Below are 18,917 nucleotides of genomic sequence, written 5' to 3'. Positions count from 1 at the left end.
CAGCATGATGTTACAGTAGATACGAATGAGGGAGAATAAGAGCTGTGCTATAGGCACAATGTGAGGTATGCATAGTGGTTAAATGGATGCAAGCAAGAGGAAAATGGGAAACTTTAGGCCAGGAGATCGCCACACATGCCCTCACTCCAAGCAGGGTATAAAGGCCAATTATTGCCCGTAGGTATGTTACAGCACTCTTATACGGGATCTTCCAAACAGTACTGGGGGTTAAGGATTTGTGTTTTCAACTCACTTATCACACTGGAAGTTTTATAGGGATTTGGTGCATGCAAAGACAACTCTGTAAAATCCAGGGAAAAGGGAAAGTGACTGTCTCCTGATGCTCCTTTATATCAACTTTGCTTTCAGTTCTCTGGGCAGGTGATTTTCTACAACAATCACAGCTGTGTTTTGGGGTTTTTTCCCCCCACTAGATTCTAGGTTTATTCAGTGGACAACTTGATTTTGATCCAATGTGAAAGAAGAAGACTGTTTTCTGTGGGATTTTTGCTTTACAAAGAAGCTGAAAGGTAGGTGCATCTTTGAGTAATCCAGTAAAATGAGATGTGTTCCCTTCGTCTTAGAACCAAAACCAACTGGGTATGGGGCAAAAAACAGGGAGAGTTGCCTCATAATGAGCAGGAGCTAAAGAAGGTGCATGTACATTTGCATGTACAAAGCTGCACCAAATGCAGGCAATCAACCCTATTTCTGTCATGAATCAGGAAATAAGTTGCCTCGCTATTTGATTCTGCTGGGTTTCCCATACACATTATAAACCTACTTCCTAGAGCTCTGTAAATAGCTTTCTAGACTTTGTGGTTTTCCTACTACTTCTTGCTTCATGCATGCAATTATTTTTATTCTGTGCTTTCTGATGTATTATTTGAATGCCTGGCATTTTAGGAATTATGTATGAGAGCCTAGAGGACACTGGGTTGAATGATGGAGTGAGGATGAGGCAGAAGGAGGGTGTAAAACAGAGCAAGACCCAAGAGAGCTTTTGAAGCATTACTGACAAACAGGATATTGAGAAGCTTTTATGAATGGCATTAAAATGCAATAGGAGGAAGGGGAATGGCATGTTGATTTGAACAGAGAGGAGGAAGAAGTGAGGCACCTGTGGAGTGCCTGGTCTTCCTGGGAACTGAGGCAGTGACTGCAGGAGGCCTGAGGACCAACCTTTTCCTTGCCCCTCTCCTCAGGGCTGGTGGTGGTGCTATCTGAGACTCTGCCCTCTGGGCCATTGGCTATTAATAACCGCAGGATGCCTGTGCAAGCAGCCTTCAGGAGTCAAATTCACAGCACGTCGCATCAGCACTTTGTGCTGGGCAGAGCTTCCCTGCGCCCAGGCACCCTGGGTGAGCGGGGCTGCTGGACAAGCCTCCCCAGCAGCACCCAGAGACAGGCTGGGAGGAAGCAGCCCACTGCCGAGCTCTGGGGCAGGCACATGAGCTGGTCTGAGCCTGGCACTGGAAGCCTGAGGTGAGTTGACTGGGCAGCGAAATAGTTTAGAGCAGGTGCTGGAGAGGGTAAAGACAGGTTTTGGAGCGAAACCAAGGAAATAACCGCTGCAAAGACCAATGCAGAAAAAGACTGAGGAGCTGAACCAAGGGATAGAGCTCAGGGGAGAAAAGGATAGTTGTGGCCCTGGCTTTACATATGGGATAGTGGGGAGGACAGGGACTGAGGCTCCAGCAGGCTCCCCACAGTGGGGTGGTTGAAAGAGCAGTAGTCCCAGTGTAGCTCCGGACCCTGTCTGTATGAAAGACTGCTGCCCCTTTCCTTATACTAGACCAACTGCATGCAGCAGGTTTTCCACTCCTCAGTCCTGCTGGATTAGTCAAGGAGGACAGCAGAATGGGACTTGCCCTTGCTTGGGAATGGGTGTGCTAGAGGAGCATGGTTCCCCACCAGGGCCAGCCCTTTCTGCCTTGCCCCAGGGAGTCCACGTTTTGGGCATACAGATGATTTCCCTCTGTTTTGCCAGTCTTATGACCCATCAGATGGGCCATAACCTCCCACCCCCCCCCTACCTCCTGGCAGCATTGCCCCTTTCCTGTCAAGCAGGGCCTGCTTCTTTTATATAGCCAAGCAGATGTCTGGCTGCTCAAGGAGAATGTGCAAGGCGTGCTTTATGGCTGCACCTGCTTATGCTTGCTTTGGAAATACACTAAGATGGGCTCCTTTATCATGTGAACTACATAGGCAGCATCTTAGTAAAAAGAAAAGCTTGGAAATCTGAAAGAAAAACTAATCCAAGAGAGAATTTTCCAATGTGACTGGAGCTGGTTTGCTCTGGCTGGGCTTCTTTTAGCTGTCATCATCACCTCATCACATTAAAATCATGTTGCAAAAGATGCAATGGTGGAATGAAACTGCAAAATACATAGGAGATGAAAATATCTTGATCATAGGAAGGGCAGAGTACAAACTCCTAGAGCCAGCTGTTTGTTTGCTACTTTTAAAATATAACTCATAGTCCAGTATCTTCAGCTCTGAAATTTTAAGCAACTAAAGAGCAAAGAAGCACAAGGACACAGATGGTTAGTTATTGCTATTGCTGAATCCAACAGGTCTTTGCTCCTTTTTCTTTGTATTGTATTGTATTAAATGAGGATCTGTCCCCCATATGCTGTTCTTTGGGCACGGACAGTGTTGAAGTGAAGGCAAGACATTTGCCCTACTTAGATTATATGTGATAACCCCCAAGGAGGATTCTGAGAAGCTGCCTGAAGTGGAATTGCTGAGATTTCTCCTAATTTTCCCTGACTTTGCAGTACAGATCTGTCATCCTATCTGGGATCAGAGATGGGGAACGCTGTACCAGAAGATATCTCCCTCTTTTCCTCCTCCTCCCTCCAAAAAGATACGTGATAAGATCAATACATAAGATACAGGTGTAAGTGACTTCAAACAAATTGGGCAAACAACTTTTCCTTTAACAAGTTTGCCTGTGCCTTCTTCCTCCTACCCTTCTGTAACAAAACAGTAGCAGTCATAAAAGACAGAGTTACTTAAGGTTTTGGTCTATTTGGGTTTTTTTATTAATAACTTGCACTCTAGTGGTTTTCTGAATTCTAATTCTATTCTATTCTAATTCTATTAGAATTTCCTATTCTAATTCTAATAGGACTAGCTAAATATCCAAACCAAACTTGCACATTATTCAAAATGCTCCCACATAACACATGGACAGACCCCAAATCTTTATACAAAAATATGTATGACCAAAAATGGTAACTGCATGGTAATATGGTACCATAGAGCTAATTTTCAAACTGACATTCTGTTACTGCAGCACAAGATGATAATACAGTTCCACTGTGGCACACATGGGTGCTGGGAGACTGCTATGTTGCAATTAAAATGCCTATTTTGGATGACAATGCTATATGGCACCTTGGCAATGCTTCTGCTGTGATCTGCTGACATATTTGTGTCACAATGCTAAGTCTCCAGAGAACACCACAAAGGCCTGCTGATGATATTCTGTATGGGATGATACCATCCATTAGCTCCTTACTGTGGAAGGGGGGGAAAAGAACCTGTGTGTGAAATGAAGGCTGTGTATCTCTTAACTGTATAGATGGCAACTAAAAGAGAGGCAAGAAATACCCTTCCAGTGTTTCATTCTCCATTTCCTTGTGTGTTTAGAGCAAAGCAGAGAACCCTTTGTAGGAATGCCCCTTGCAGGGACCCCTGCTCCTGTTAAAAGGAAAAAGCCCACTAAACTCATTGGGAAGCTGACACACGAAGGTAAGATATGCAAAACTGCACACATGGGAATTGTTTGGGTCTCAACCTGAATTTCAGCCTTTAAAATTTCACACCTTGTGTGACTGAACTCCCAGAGCAAGACATGCAGTGAACATACCAGGAGGCAGAGCCACAAATATTAGCAAAGCTCAGCCTTCAACCACATCACATTTTCTAATTTACTGTTCAAAACCATTGCACACACACTTAGGTCAAATGTTGACCTAGATTACACTTTGTAAGCCCATATTCTCCTGCAGCATTAATCTGGATGCACATCAGTGTGAACGGAAAGAGAACATGATCTTTTACGGGTATCAATATTGCAGTGTGTAGTTATATTCTATGTTGTTCTCTCTCTTATAACCTTTGTCTCTAATTTGTTTTTCCCCTGTGTGAGAGAACTCCTTTGATTCCAGCACTCATTAGCTGAAAAAGTCAGTCTCTTAGAAAGAGTAATCCAGGAGGAAGAACATAACTTGGGTCACTTGTCTTTCTACAGAATACAATACCTGTGTATTGGGTAGGGTGACTTTTAATTAATTGTGATGTTCTTATCTTCTCTTTACTTTTGACAGCATGGGGAGGGTTTTTAGAGGTTTTAAAAAGTAATAATTCAGTGCTGTCCCTTTCTTCAGCCCCCAGAAAGGGCTGTAGAAACTTCTTTGCTATGGTACAAGCATGTATTTTTCTTTTTGTCTTTTTTTATTCAAGTAAACAAGTAAGTAAAAAGCCGATTTTCAGTTAAAGGGCATTTCCTCCTGTGCTATGAAAAAGTGCTATATAAAATTGGCTTGCTAAAAAAATTAATAATTTATTCAGAGAATGTCTAATAAAATGAATAGGCTTATACCAATTTTATACAAGTTTAAGGATGGAGATTCATTCTCAGTTGTAAATGAGACGTAGACATGGATAAGTGGTCTTAACCTTGCTTAATACAGAAAAAAAGAAAGCCTAGGAACAGTTGCTTGTTTCTGAATGAAAAGCTTTAACTGCATTTCTTCAAGATTTTTACACTGAAAATGTTTTAATCCATTGCTTTGATGGAGAATTGGTGGTACCAAATTAAATGGTAAAGGACTTATCAAGTAATCAGCATATTAAGACTTGAAGAAAACTTCAACTACTTTTCCCTTTAAAAATTCTCCTTAAAACAAACAAAAAAAAGATATAATAACTTTGAATCTTCTTGCCCTGGTTTCAGGATAATGTTTAAACCAAAGCATGCCAGAGTTGTCTTTATTTATTACATGACAGCCCAACCCAAAGAGCTGACTGCCACTCATCTAATTCCAGAGGAGGGGAGGTGAGTGTAGGGCAGTAACCAGACAGGGCAGTGGTGCATTTTGAGGCAGTACAAAGGAATCCTCCTGTGCTGACTGAGGTGCTTCAGATGTGGGACACATGCATCTAGCTCCACCTTTATGCAACTCTTCTCTGTGCAGATTTGCCTTGATTGCAATCCAGAGTAAATTCCACCCATCTATAGCCAAAGCATCATCAATGCAAAAATTTGGTGCATAGGTTACTTCCTAAAAACTTAATTTAGAAGAAAATTTGGCTGCCTTGAAGTCACTACTGATGCTGGGAAGCAATGGACAAGAGACTCGGACCAGAGCACTTCCTAAAGCATCTCATTTCATATGTTTTGTAGTCATGCCACAAGAGGTGTCCAAGCTGAACCTGGGGAAGAAGATCAGCATCCCCAGAGATGTGATGCTAGAAGAGCTTTCTCTCCTAACCAACAAAGGATCCAAGATGTTCAAATTACGTCAGCTGAGAGTGGAAAAGTTCATTTATGAGAATAACCCTGATGCCTTCACCGACAATTCTGTGGTAGGTTGGAGATTAAAACTAAAAATCTGCTCCACACACCCAGGGGAAACAGGAATGGAGTGTACCCAAGCTCTCCTCTGCTTGTATGTGCATGGGCTGGAGGGGATCTACTAGCAAAGTGAAGGAAAAAGCCAAAATTATACGAACACACAAGTTTTAATTCCTTTCAGCAGCAGCATTAGCTTCCTTCATCAAATACTTAGTATTACACATGCAGAAGCATGATAAAATTCAGTACTGAATGACAAGGGAAGACTGCATGTTTGGCAGGTGTTCAGAGCTGCATGGGGTAAGACCAATTGTTTTTGTACCGATTCTATTTCTTCTTTGCAAGATGGAAATGATCCATCCAGGTCTGACTTCAGCTCCAGTAGGTGCAGTTCTATTTTTAGCCTAGGATACACTTTTATGCTTCCTGCTGGGCACAGTCCTCTGCTCATTTCTGCAAGATGGTCCAAAAATGAAAATTCAGACAGAAACTCTAACCTGACGCTGCAATATCTTCAGTTTATTTGCTAGAAATGATGTTTGTTTTCTTCTAAAGTATTTTCTTATCAGATATGGTGTATAAATTCAGACTTTTTTTTTCTCTTTCCCATGAATTAGTACCATTATTTAATCTTTTAACTTCTCTCTAAAGTTAGTTGCCTGATGTAAAGTGTTCTGAAGATACTTAAACTTTTACAAATGAAATTCTCCTTTGATGCGATTGTCAGCAGTTCAGTAGAACAAACAAAGTGTTTCAGGTTCATATGCATTTTGATGTAGCATCTCCTCTTCTGATGTTCTTTAAAATATATTTGGTGTCATTTTATCCCTTTATGGCATCTATTTTCCAGCCCAAGGAAACTCAAGAAAAATAATAAAAGTCAAGCTGAAGAAAATGTTCTGCCAAACAAAAACACGCTATTTTTTAGCCCTCTGATGCTTTCAAAAGCAGCAATAAGTAAATCTTTGTAGTTCACTTCTAAAAATGACAATTTGGGAAGCAAGATGTGGAAAGATGCCTGAAAAAAAAGTCATTAAAATTGCAACAGTACAACAGTAGGTCAGATTACAGATCAGGGATGACAGACTAGATATATAGCACGCATATCCAGTGTTGTTAGAATTCGAGCAGTTTCTTCATCTCTTTGTGCTTTAGGTAGTTCATCTCTTCAGTGAACTATCTCCTAGAAAGGATGTGAGAATGAATGGTGTCTTGAACTTTGGACTCTTCAGATGAAAATCCTAGAGAAATGCAAGCTGTTTTTATAAATACTCAGCAACCTCAGAGCTCCTAAAACATATGAGGGCCAAGTTCATACGTCAGAATCTGCTGCAGTGAGGATGAGTGAGAAAATAATAAGGTGAGGGGAAAAAAAGGCTGAAGTCCAAACTGTCAAAAATTTGAGGGTGTTCAGTCAGAGAAATACAAAGCAAATGAGTTGTCACAAACTGACTCAAAACTAGACGTGCACAGAGACCCTCCAAGACTGGCATTACAAAGGCTGATGACAATTGCTGTTTTTTCTCCTTTGTTTATACATCCGTGCCTGACATTCACTCCATACCTGTTTCTGTAGTGACTCTCTCCTCCTGTTCTGTAACACCTCTGCTCCCAAGCTCTTTGAGCAAGACTGTAAGATACTGTTCTGTGGAGAAATGTATTTGGGGGTTAGACAAGACCCTAACAAGCCTAGGATTTTCTTCAGGGCTTTGCTATATGAGAACAATGGCATGGTCTCCAAACAGCAACTGGTACTCTGCCTTAAATCCTCCATGATTCACTTTCGGGGCTCTTTTTTCTCCACAGTCATGGTACATATAACAAATCTCCATTGGTCAGTGCAGGAAGACTTTAGTCTGCCCTGCAGCCCTTACTCAGCTTAGCAGGATCACAAACATAATTGTTAGAATTTGCTGGCTGCTCTGTGCACTTTGTGCAAGGACTCTGCCAGGCTGCATCCACTGCCTCTGTGCATAACTATTCTCATCACCACAGCCAGCATGAGTTAGCACCTTTGCTGTCAGTCGGAGCAGCGAGAAATAAAACTGAGCAATCGCAACAACTGAGCCATCCTCTTGGACAGCTGGTTGCTTTTGGGCAGGTAAAGACAACAGATCTTTGGCCTCACTATTATCTTCCAAACTAATAACTTTAATCAAAAAGCCCTCTTGATTGCAATATTTTATTAACTTTCTGTTCCCTTCCTTTCTTGCTCTTGGCTCTGCTCAAAGGCAGCTGCAGGAAAGAAGGCGTAAACAAAAGGGAAGTGTGGGAGGAAGATGATAGCAGAGTAACAAACTCCTACTGCTACTTCCAGTTACTTTCCCTTCCCAGTTAATTTTCACATCCTTTGCTTCTCATCCCAAAGAAGTCCTTGGGCCTTTAAGGCTGTGGGACAGTGAAGGAATTTAAAGCTGATGGTATGTTTTTTGCTTTTATATCATAGATTTCTTAACTGTCTTGGAATATTCTCAGGACACACTTAGTAAAGCAGGGCAAGAAAGGTCTGGGATGGAGCACAGATGATTTCTTTACCCAAAAAAAGTTTACCAGCAAGGTATTGTAATATAAAAACACACAAACAGAAAGGTTATTAAAAATAAATCCAAACCATATAAGGGGTCCCAGAATAGCCTGTGCTGTAGCTGTAAACCTTCCACACAAGGGAGGAGATCTCAGCAGCCATGTGTCATCAATCCACCCTCCTGCTTCCCTCCTCCTTTTCCTCCAGCCAAACCACCACACTGGACAATCAGATCACTCTCCTTAGTTTTAGCAGAGAAAATATGTATATTGTGTGTGTGTGAACATCAGACAGCTCCACGCAAAAGTGAGAACCCGCCACTCTCTCTGAAGCTGCTGCAGTTCCATCATCCAGCTAAAGGCAAACAGCAGCTAAACCCACGGTCAAAAGGACTGACCGTTCCCAACATAAGCAAAATGAAATGCACTGCCTACTGTACAGCTGCTTTCAATACTGTGACCCTCTTCTCTTGCAAATAAACATACAGTAGAAGGGCTGTTTTTAGGGAGGGACGAGTTTGACACTTATAGCACACTGATATTCTGCCAAACAGAGAGAGTTCATGTGACATCCTCCTTGTTTGGTGCTGTGCTAGAGAAGCTGGGGTCTGTTGAGCCCTGTCTCGTAATCAGGAGAAGGATTTCTCCTCAGCTCAGGCTGTGCCACCCTGTCACAGGAACTGTGGTTCTCTCCATGTCTCAGAGGATATAATCAACCTTGCTGCGGAGCTGCAAGATGCAATTTACTACTGGCTAAAGACCCTGATGAAATCCTATCTTGCTATGTGTTCTATCACTATAGCAGCTGGCCAACTACAGCAGGAAGGAAATTACTATGTTTATTGTTTATCAGTGAAATTGAACCATGGGGTAGACTAACAAATCACCCAAAATGATAGAGAGGGTCTCAGTCTTATTTTTGGGTCTCGTAAATCCCACTTTACTCTTCAGCAGTTAACAGATCAGCGGTTCACAGACCCTTGCTCCACTGCATAATGCTAAATTTGTTTGGCCTCAAACACATTCAGATAATGTGAAACTGTTTCTTAGCCTTACAGCCCCACTCATTATTGCCCTAACTCCTCTCAAGGTCCCACCTCCGCTTTGGGAACCTTTGTGTAACACCTTCCTATTATCAAGTGGAAACTGAAAACAAAATGATAGTTATTCTTTTTGAGTGTTGCTATTATGCCATTTTTCTTCCAGTGAGGATCCTTAAAAAAGGTCTTTCTGGTAGTCAAAACCTATGGCCTGATTTGGGTTACATGTAGGAGACAGTCTATATAAAGACTTGATTTGCCTCTTTTTTTCTTTCTTTTTCTGCTTTACCTACCAGATCTTAAATTAAAACCATTAGGAAGGTGGAATAACCAATATCTGAGTAGACAATTATCAGAAATTGTACATCAAAAAAACCCCAGACCCACAAACAAAAAAAAAAAAACCTTGATACTTTCTCAGACTCAACCACAAGTTAAAATAAATGCAGTTTCTACATCTTGGCAATGCTTGTATGAAACAAGCTGAATGTGTGTCGGCAAGTAATTTCTGCGGGACTTCAGGTCAAGAGGTCTCTTCAAGATATATGCCACGACACCAGCTGTGAAAAAACCCCTCAGTTAAAAAGAGTTAAAGAACTGGATTAATGTTCTTCTGGATAATGGCAGGAGTTACCCTGTATTCCTTTTGCTGCTGAACAAGACCTCAGAGGAGTCAGAAGAGGTGGCAGAAAGAAAATGGAAGTGTTTGTGTTACAATGCCAAAAGTGGTGCTCCACAGCAGACAGAAGTACACAAACAACCTGCCTTAGAGATCTCACATGTTAAATAGCCAGACATGACAGAGTGTGTGAAGGAAAGCAGAAGGACAGAGGAACAGAGATGTTACTTGGTTTAATGCACAAGTGTGCACTGATGGCTCTGCTTGCCCCTTAATGTACTTAGAAGAATGCCAATCAAGATCAATGGAGGTAGGGTTAAAGTTAGGAAAAGCATTCTTTCTAGGAACTCTGTTCTGCAGGCAATATTAAACATCTGGAATAAATGCTACAGGACAACTGCAAGCTGAGATATGAGAGAGTCTCGGGTTATGACCTAAGTGAAGTGAGCTAGCTGAGATGTAACTTTTCTAACAAAATAAGCCTTGCTGTGCTGGAGTTGGATTGGTGCAGAAGACCTAGAGGTCCCAACTATACCCAAAGCTGTAGCAAAGTGAACAGGTAGTCTGATGCCTTCTTACTCAAGAAGCGACTGGTGTGGAAACAGCAGAATAACAGAGAGGAAGAACCTTTTATTTTCCGTAGCAGTTTGTTGGAGCGCTGTGAGAAAACTTTGGACCAAAATTATAAAACTCAATTTCCTTCATCCACAAAGAAAATGCAGCAAGGATAATATGAAATATACAGATAAGATTCAAATAATTTTGGGTCATATTAGATAAAAATACCCATTACTTAGATGGGTAAATTCAGGCATAGAGGCAAAAAATAATTTGCCTAAGATTAAACAGCAAGTCAGACCTGGAAACAGAAAGCAGGAGTTCAGCCCACTGAACTGTGCCTCTTGGGGGTGCATGTTAAAAAAAAATAGCTTAAGATACTTTAACAGCTGAGGTTATGTTTTATTTTCATCCCTTTTTTTTAAAGTGAATTATAGGTTTAAGGCTATGCAACTCCAAATTAAGGATTGAGGCATACACTTCAAAAAAAACAGCACTTGGTCTACAAGACTGTCCAACTGTCTGAATTTTAAATCTCCCATCCCACCATTAAGAAGCATTTGAGTGTCTGCCACCGAGAGGACGCAGTCACGGTAACTTCAGAAGTGTTAGTAACCACATAGGCATCAAACCTTTAGGAAGCTCTTTATCAGTGAGGTGGAAATAGAAACACATTTGGTGGCCTCAATCATTCTCTTTAGGGCACAGCAATGAGCTGACGAGGAGCACACAGTGTCTCCTCCTGGGGACTGCCTGCAGTGATGTCAGGGCCTTGAGATACTTAGAGATCTCAGCTCCATTAGTTGGATCATCTTTCATTATCTGTTTTTCATGACACACATGCAGTAGCTCTAGAGAACTCAGAATTCACTCATCTAGGCACTCAGCCTGCAGGATCAGGCTTTTGCTAGCACTAAGGACTTCAAAGACATGAGCCCAATTTGTTTAGCCAGCCCAGGGGACTACACATCACATGAACTTGCCACAGTTGTTCTCTTGTTAGAGTGGATTTAGGGACGCCCAGCAATTGATAACATCCACTGTCTCCAGCAACACACAGACAGGGCAGACCCTATCATGGAAGGACCGTGTGCCCTGCCCCCAGAGCCAAGAGGAGAAGGTTATCAGCCTTCTCAGTTGACACTCCTGGGCTTCTCTCCTGGGACTTCCATCAACGGGGTCATCAACCTGAACTGAGAGGTTGGTTTTGTGATGTGAATATGCATATACGTAAAAGCTCCACATCCTGTTAGCAATGGCCCAAGACATGCAGTCCCCTCAAGTGTAAGCTGTATTTCCCTCCAAACACCTTGACCAGAGGCATGCTGTAACTACTGGAGAGAAAGCTGCACCTACCCAGCTTTGACTACACTGAGACCATTCCTGAGCTCCACTCCCTTGGAATGAGCTCGTTTGAATTCACCGAGGTTCAAGATTTCAAAGGATGAATTTGCCTTTGCCTCCTGTAATAGAAAAAGAAGGTTCCACTATTGATTTGAGCTAAGACAATCTAGTGTGCTGGCCAAAACTAAAGCAAATTACATTTTTATTCTATCAGGTGAGTAGACCAGGGTGTTACACAGAAAATCAGCCTTTCCTATCTGAATGGAGATGTCTACTGAACATAGGATGTTTTCCTAGTGGGTCCACGAAGAATTGTGAACTAGCCTGAGACCAATCAAATTCATTTCATTTGCAGCTAAATAAGATTTACATGTGGCATTCCCAAGGCAGACTTTGTGTTTTGGAGAAACTTTACTCCTGCTTGGTAATTATACTGCAATTTAAAATAACACCAGATGAAAATGATGCCCCTTCCTCGTCACATCACATACTGCTGTGCACAAAATCAAACCAGCCCTTTTTACTGTAGCTCATGTTATGCTGATGTTTTGTGACCTTTTTTTTCTGTAGGAAGAGAGCATGTTAGTAAACAGAGGAAAAGAGAAATAAGCATTTAATTCTGAGGAAGGGCACACAGCATTGGTGAAACTTGAAGGAAAACAGATGCAAATCCTGTTTTGAAATCACTGAGCAAATCAGTAGAAGCATTAACCTTGCATATATATCTTAACATTTTGAGAATAACCTCATTCTGACGCCCAGCCCTCAAAATAATCCTTTTTCAGTTTGCCTTTTTACAGCTACATATCTCCCACGCATAATTGAACAGATTGCCCTGCTAGCTCCTGTGTACAGCTTAATGCTCACAATCCTCTCCCCTCTCAGCGCTTCCTGACATTCAGGGGAACATTATCTTCTCTGTTCCTAAAAAGGGAATTCCTTACAGATAGGAGAAGGACAGACAGTCCCTAAAAGCCCTGGGGGCACCAGCTCTTCCACTTCAGCCTGCAGCTGGCTGCCTGCCTGGGTTGCAGCCTGGTGACCTGCTGTGAAACCCTGGACACTGTTGCTGGAGACACAGGGAGTGGAGGGTTAGATAATTCTGCCTTGAGCCTTGTGGGGTTTTCACTTCTCATCTATTTTTAGCTGGCCGAACAGCTGGCCTTGGAAGCCTGTTTACAGCCTGGAAAGCTGCTTTTTGCTAAACTGTAGTAGGTATAAGAGCCCTGAGAAAGCTTAACACCTTTGAGAGCCAGCCCTAAGGTTAACATTCTTGTCTCCCACTGATTGCCTGAGATGAATTTATACAAGCAGAATTGCAGCATGAGGAACCACAGATTCATTCATTCCTTCAGCTTCAGCTGTATTTGTTACATCTTTGTGCATCTATAGCCAATCCCCTAGTCCACCAGGAAAAACCGTATGTGATATATACCCCAGGTTACTTGTATTATACAGCTGTGTGAGCTGTAATACACAAGAGAGACTTTTTCATATGTAATAGGAGTCGAGCTTTGATATCACTTATTACCAACACATAAAACATTTTTCTGAACATATTGTATTGGTTTCTGTTTCACACAAATATTTATTAAAACTGCTGTGTGCAAAGGCAGGACCTTCTGCTGGCACCACAGGGTCTGTAAATCTTTCATGGGCTGTTTGCTCTTTCACTCTGTACTGCAGGGATTGTGCCTTCTAGCTTGGACTGGGGAGAGTGGATGGCCTGGAAAATACAACCAACTTGATTCTACTGACGGATACAGCCTGCTCTGTTGCCTTCATTGCTGGTTAAATCTGCTTTGTTAATGCACATATTGCTACAAAAAAAAAAAACCTCTCCCTTTTTGTCATTTTCTTCTTGTGGTCTCCAGGAAGTCATTAATGTTTTCCCCAGCTGCTATCTCTTCAGTCTTTCTCAACACGTAAATATCCCTCCCAGTGCAGACCTTCCTATATATGAAAAACAGACATATGGGCAGTCATCTTCCAGGCTTTTATGTTGTCAGGGGTACTCTGTTGTTCTGGTGCCCTGTAACACTTAGTTCCCACGCTGTAATGAAACTGAATTTGCTGGGCTATCTTAACCTTGACATGAAAACACTTCCTATTTCTTGTCTAGCTTGGTTCCCCGCAGGTGAAACCACCACACAATGTATTTCTCTCTGGACTTTTACCTTCTCTGGCAAAAGCTGTATTTCCTTCCCATACCTCCTGTATTTCATGCTGATCACTGCTGGGGACAATACACAGATCCCTCTCTTCTCACCCTGATTAAAACAAATGACTATGAGGTGCCCATTAAAAGGTGTGCTTCCGTGGCCCTTTCTGCTGTTTGCCAACTGCTCCTATACTGAATACGGAGAATAACTCACACAAAGTTCTGCCACTGGCTTTGTAACTGAGACACAAAACTGGTCAGATCATGGGGACTTGGGAGCTTGTGTTCTGGGACCCAGTCTTGCAAATGTGAATGGATTGTGTCCTGTAACATGGATTCCTACTCTATTTTCTCCTGCCTTAGGATCACTTTCAGAAGTTCATCCCACCAGGAGGGCACTATGGGGAAGATGGTCACGGCTATGCCCACGGGCGGATGGTAGGAGGAGTGACAGCTGGGCAGCATGGCTCCAGTAAGCAGCAGTATTCCACTGCTTCTCCTAGGCCTGGAAGCAAAGGAGGCCCCGGGGACAGCGAAGGGCAGCATGCAGGGGAATCGGCTGGAAGTGGTGGAGAAGGAGGCGATGGTACTGAGAAAGGCAAGTATCTCTCTGCAAGAACAAGAAATAGCTAAAGCTATGAGAGCTCATGCCAGCCTTACTCTTAGGGACAAGTAAATTAATTTGACTAAAACCTGAATTCTTCCAAACTAAGTTCCACTGCTAAGCTGAATTGCCTTTAGCTTGATAGTTTTGTTTGCGTGCTTCTGTGTTGCTCAATCATAGGCAAGAAGCAGAAACACCTGCCTTGACTGGACCAAAGAAATGATGGTACACTTACCTTCTGAGCTCCTAAGGTTGATAGAGCAGCATGCCAGTATGGCATACCCTTTCCTTTCAAGGGTTTCACACTGACCACTACTGGAGATAGAAGTATTAGCTCTTTAGATCAGTAGTCTGACCTGACACATCAGTCTCTGCTATAGCAGCCCTGATTTCCAGTCAAAGTATTCACCTAAACAAACAGCACTTTTTGGAGAACCTTCAGAAGGAACATGAATATTTATAAACATTATCTAGTAATCACCACTGGTCTACTGAAACAATATCTTTGTGAGTAAAAGTATTTTTCATTTAATTTAGTCCTTGCTTAATTTCTGTTTAGTTCGACCAGAAACCTCTAGAACCAAATCCTCTGTCTGAAAATCAGCAGGTGAAATTGTTATTTTAACAGTCCCTGAGGGGTTTTACAACAAAAAGCAAATTTGCTTGGGAACCAGGAACTGCTGTTGTAAGTGACCAAATGAGTGAATTATAAAATCCAAGGTTTTTCATTTACATTGTTATAGACTGTCTGTCTTCTTACAGGAGATTTTTCTCCATTGTTATCCTATTTCTTTGGGCAGGGAGTGGGAGGATTAACATCATCCCATAGCTTTTACTGCAGAGATGGATCCCAACTGCTTTTATTTTTTCAACACCAGCAATCAATTTACTTCTAAACTACTTAGTTTAAGTCCTTCACACAAAAAGAGAAAATGAGATTCTTGTACATGTCTGCAATTCTCTGAAACCAGGGAAGCCCAGGATTCAACAAGATTTGAAGAAAACAAGCAGGACAAAGAAAGGTGTGATAAGGAAGAAAGTATCAGATAAGAGTAGAAGTGTTCATTCTTTGTCACTTACTTCATAAGGATTTATGTTTTCTACACAAACTATAGCACCATGAAAGCACCAGAATGTCTGACTCTATTAAACTGTTATTTCCATCTTGCCCTAATCAAGCTAAGCGGAAAACATGGCACAGGAGTTTTATGGTTTCTCAAGGCTGAGAATCTTAAAAGTGTGCTACATACTATCAATAAACATCCAATATGCTTATTAGCAGGGTGGTATTATACACAGCTGTAAGAGAAAAAAAAGGGAAAAAAAAAGAAAAAAGAAGCACACAGAATGAAAACCCTTTTCTAAGCTCATTTGCTTAATGAAGCAGCCAGAAGCTAACCTAAAGTTTCTGGCAATTAAATATCTGACTTAACAGCAAAGTGCAGCTCTGTCATTGTCAGGATTTTAACTTCCAGAGAGATACTGCATCAGATTTTCAAACTGCTTTTAGCCATCCTGAGGTGTTTGAGCCAGACTTGTCTCTAACATCCTGGCTCAGGAGGGGGAAAATATGAATGTCTGTTCATGTAATCACAAAAAAAAAATGTCAACTTATAAAAATACAGAGCCAAGGGAGATGGTAATTGTAGAACATTCAAGAACAGACTACTGAGGAAGATGGTTGAAAGACAGTAAAGATGGCTGTGGGTTGCCAAGACCCTGAAACATGATGGTTCAAGATTTTTGGTCAGTTAGAGCCAACTTCAAAGCTTGAGCCTAGTTTTGGAGTTTACAGTCAGAGCTTTGTTTGTTGCATCTGATGATGAGGTTTATGTGAAGGGGTTATGCCTGCTATGATCAGACAGGGAAGAGGGAAGTAAATGATGAAGTTAGGTAGCATTTTGCCTTGTATAAAGCTTCCCCTGAGGTAGTGAAAGAGATGTGGGGGTAAGGACATTGGTTCTTGGGGTAAGAGATTTCTATTTGAGCAAACAGAGAGAAAAATGAAAAATTTGCTTTCAAATATATACTCTAATGCAAATTCCTGAAGGAGTGGCTCTTCGACTGTGGTATACCTGCTTTTCTGGATAAGGACAGAAGTGGCATATGACAGTCTTTTTAAAGAGAAATCTAACCATAAAATCTCGTACTTGATCTAGGAATTACAGAATCTGGAAACAAAGCTGGTGTCTCAACTTCAATAGCAGAATATAGACAGGCAATGTATTTAGAGTAAGTGCCATCTAACTAGAGTGGTTTACCTTCCTCTTTTTACAGATGGAAAGTCAGGTGGCAAAAAAATCACTGTCCTTAAAACTTACATCTCTCCCTGGGAACGAGCAATGGGTATCAGCCCTGAAGACAAAAGTCAGTTCACCATTGACTTACTGTCATACAGTCCCAAAGGTGATTTCCCCCATTACAAGTCTTTTAACCGGTAAGTCTTCTTGGCTATTCAATTCCATTTATGTAGCATGAGAAAACACAATAATCCTGGCCATAGCCCTCCTGTCTTGTGCAATGTAAGTAAGTTTTAGTTGCATGTCATGTTGCGTAGCACAGTCTCCTGTGGGTGAAATGTTCGGAGGCCTACGAAGAGGAGATACATTAAGAGCTAGAGATTTTAATTCAGCTTACGGACAGAAAACCTACGCAGCAGGATAAGAGGACTTTAATCGTATTTCCTGCTCTTTCTCGCCCCATTTGACAAGGGAGATTTAGCTTGCCACTGTTTATTACTGCAGCCATTTAAAGTTGAAGAGTTCAGGAAGAACACTTACGATCAGAAACCATATACTTCAGAGTACTTCAGATAAGAATCAGGATCTTCCTGCTGCTTCTGATAAGAACTTAAAGTTTTACAAATATTTCTAGGGCAGCAACAATTTTCTGTTAACCTTTCTATATAATTTTGCCACCCACGATACATCGTTGGGAAGGATTTGTTGGCCAGTCAACTGCAACAGTGATAAAATTTACAATCTTGCTAACTTTGATTATTAATTTCTAAATCCCATTGTTTACTTATGCTCTGTTCGCTAACTCCATGTGTTCTCCCACGCCAGGACTGCCATGCCTTACGGGGGTTTTGAGAAAGCAGCCAAACGGATGACCTTCAAAGTGCCTCAGTTTGATATTTGCCCTTTGCTTCCAGAATCTCTCGTGATATATAATCAAAATTTCAGCAACAGACCCTCCTTCAACAGAACCCCAATACCTTGGATGCCTTCAGGAGACTCAGATTACCACACTGAGGTCAATCTGCCAAGGAGTGGTGAAACAGAAGAGCTATAAGTCCCCACTGCCAAGGCCTTCCTTTTTTTTCTCAGCCCTTTCTGTTTGCAAGTTGATAGTAAGGAGCTGAAAAGTGCAACTCTAGTTCTGTCAGCCCTTCCTTTCTTCTGCCCTTAGCCCAGACAAGTTCCTAGCAGGTTCTAAACTTACCTTCACTGTGGTGTTAATCCATATCAGAAACAGTTTGAGGGAAAGGAGCTTTTTATTCACCAGGGCATAAAAGGGCAAAACTAGGAAGTGTTTTTCTGTTTAGCAATGCTAAATGCTGCCTGTCTGCTCCATAAATCATCTGTTTTGTCATTTATTAACAAGTAATAAAACACCAAGAGGAAAAAAATCCTTTGTGTTTTCTCTTTAAAAAATGCTGGTGAATCAGTTTGAGTATTGGCAATAACAAAAGTTTCAATCTCACAACTAGATTGTTAGCATGGGAAGAAATACTGGGGATTGATGGGGATGGTCATAAGATAGATATATATCAAGGTGGCTTGGATAAATACTGCAAAACTGATGGTGAAGAATGATGACTTTGAGAGGAAATGATACAGGCAATCATAACAGCAACAGAGATAAAACAGCAAGTCAGCCTGTCAGTGTAACAGACAGATTAAAGTATTTCACTGTCACCAGTTCTCCAGGGTATAAAATATGTGACAGCTTAAGCAGATTTTTTTTTCACACAGAGAGACCAAGAAAGCAATAGGTCAGGAAGGAACGGAGGCACACCCAAGCAACATGACTTGCCTGTAGTTACAGAGCAAGAAAGAAAAAGCTTTAATGCCACACAGATAGGAAGAAAGGCAGGGCACTGTGGAAAAACAATGAATAACTTTATTTTTCTACATTAAAGACCTTCTGTTCCATGAACATTTGCACTCTAACGCATAACATACAAGACTGCCGATTCACTACCCTTCCCTAGCTCAGCCTGCATGGAGACTGGTTTGGTCCTCTCTGCCCTGGTATCCTCTTTAGATCAGCTTCTCCTCTTATAAACAGGGCTAAACAGCTTTTTTACAGGGACAGCTTCCATTTAAGTACTTCTAATTTAGGAGTTTTTCCTCCTCGTCTAGAAATCCCTGCAACCATATATTTGATTTTTATTCCGTTTTGGATAGTTATGAGGTTGGCTACTGCCAGGGCTACCCTGAGATCTCTTAAAAATTCTGCTAATAATAACAAGCCGC

General features: G+C 41.6%; 1 protein-coding gene across 2 annotated transcripts; it reads left to right on the top strand.

The window, feature by feature from the left end:
- The first annotated feature begins 1,319 nt into the window (after nt 1–1,319).
- Nucleotides 1,320–17,804, top strand: MYOZ1 (myozenin 1). Of its 2 annotated transcripts, XM_010173756.1 has the most exons (6): nt 1,377–1,485; nt 3,658–3,759; nt 5,417–5,598; nt 14,196–14,430; nt 16,714–16,873; nt 17,502–17,804. In XM_010173756.1, exons 2-6 carry the CDS (start codon nt 3,684–3,686, stop codon nt 17,728–17,730), a joined length of 882 nt encoding a protein of 293 aa, XP_010172058.1. In that variant the 5' UTR covers nt 1,377–1,485; nt 3,658–3,683; the 3' UTR covers nt 17,731–17,804. The 2 variants fall into 2 exon arrangements, with proteins under 2 accessions (XP_010172059.1, XP_010172058.1); XM_010173757.1 differs by lacking the exon at nt 3,658–3,759 and having other exon boundaries at nt 1,320–1,485.
- Nucleotides 17,805–18,917: the final 1,113 nt, after the last annotated feature.

The sequence above is a fragment of the Antrostomus carolinensis genome, unplaced genomic scaffold (assembly GCF_000700745.2).
Source record: "Antrostomus carolinensis isolate BGI_N321 unplaced genomic scaffold, ASM70074v2 scaffold35218, whole genome shotgun sequence".
NCBI lineage: Eukaryota > Metazoa > Chordata > Aves > Caprimulgiformes > Caprimulgidae > Antrostomus > Antrostomus carolinensis.
Note: the sequence above shows the minus strand (reverse complement) of the source record. Positions and strands in the feature narration are given on the sequence as shown.

Coding starts and splice junctions, on each gene's coding strand:
- MYOZ1 (XM_010173756.1), top strand. CDS start 3,684: ATGCCCCTTGCAGGGACCCCTGCTCCTGTTAAAAGGAAAAAGCCCACT. Junction 3,760..5,416: donor TGGGAAGCTGACACACGAAG/GTAAGATATGCA, acceptor TATGTTTTGTAG/TCATGCCACAAGAGGTGTCC. Junction 16,874..17,501: donor CATTACAAGTCTTTTAACCG/GTAAGTCTTCTT, acceptor CTCCCACGCCAG/GACTGCCATGCCTTACGGGG.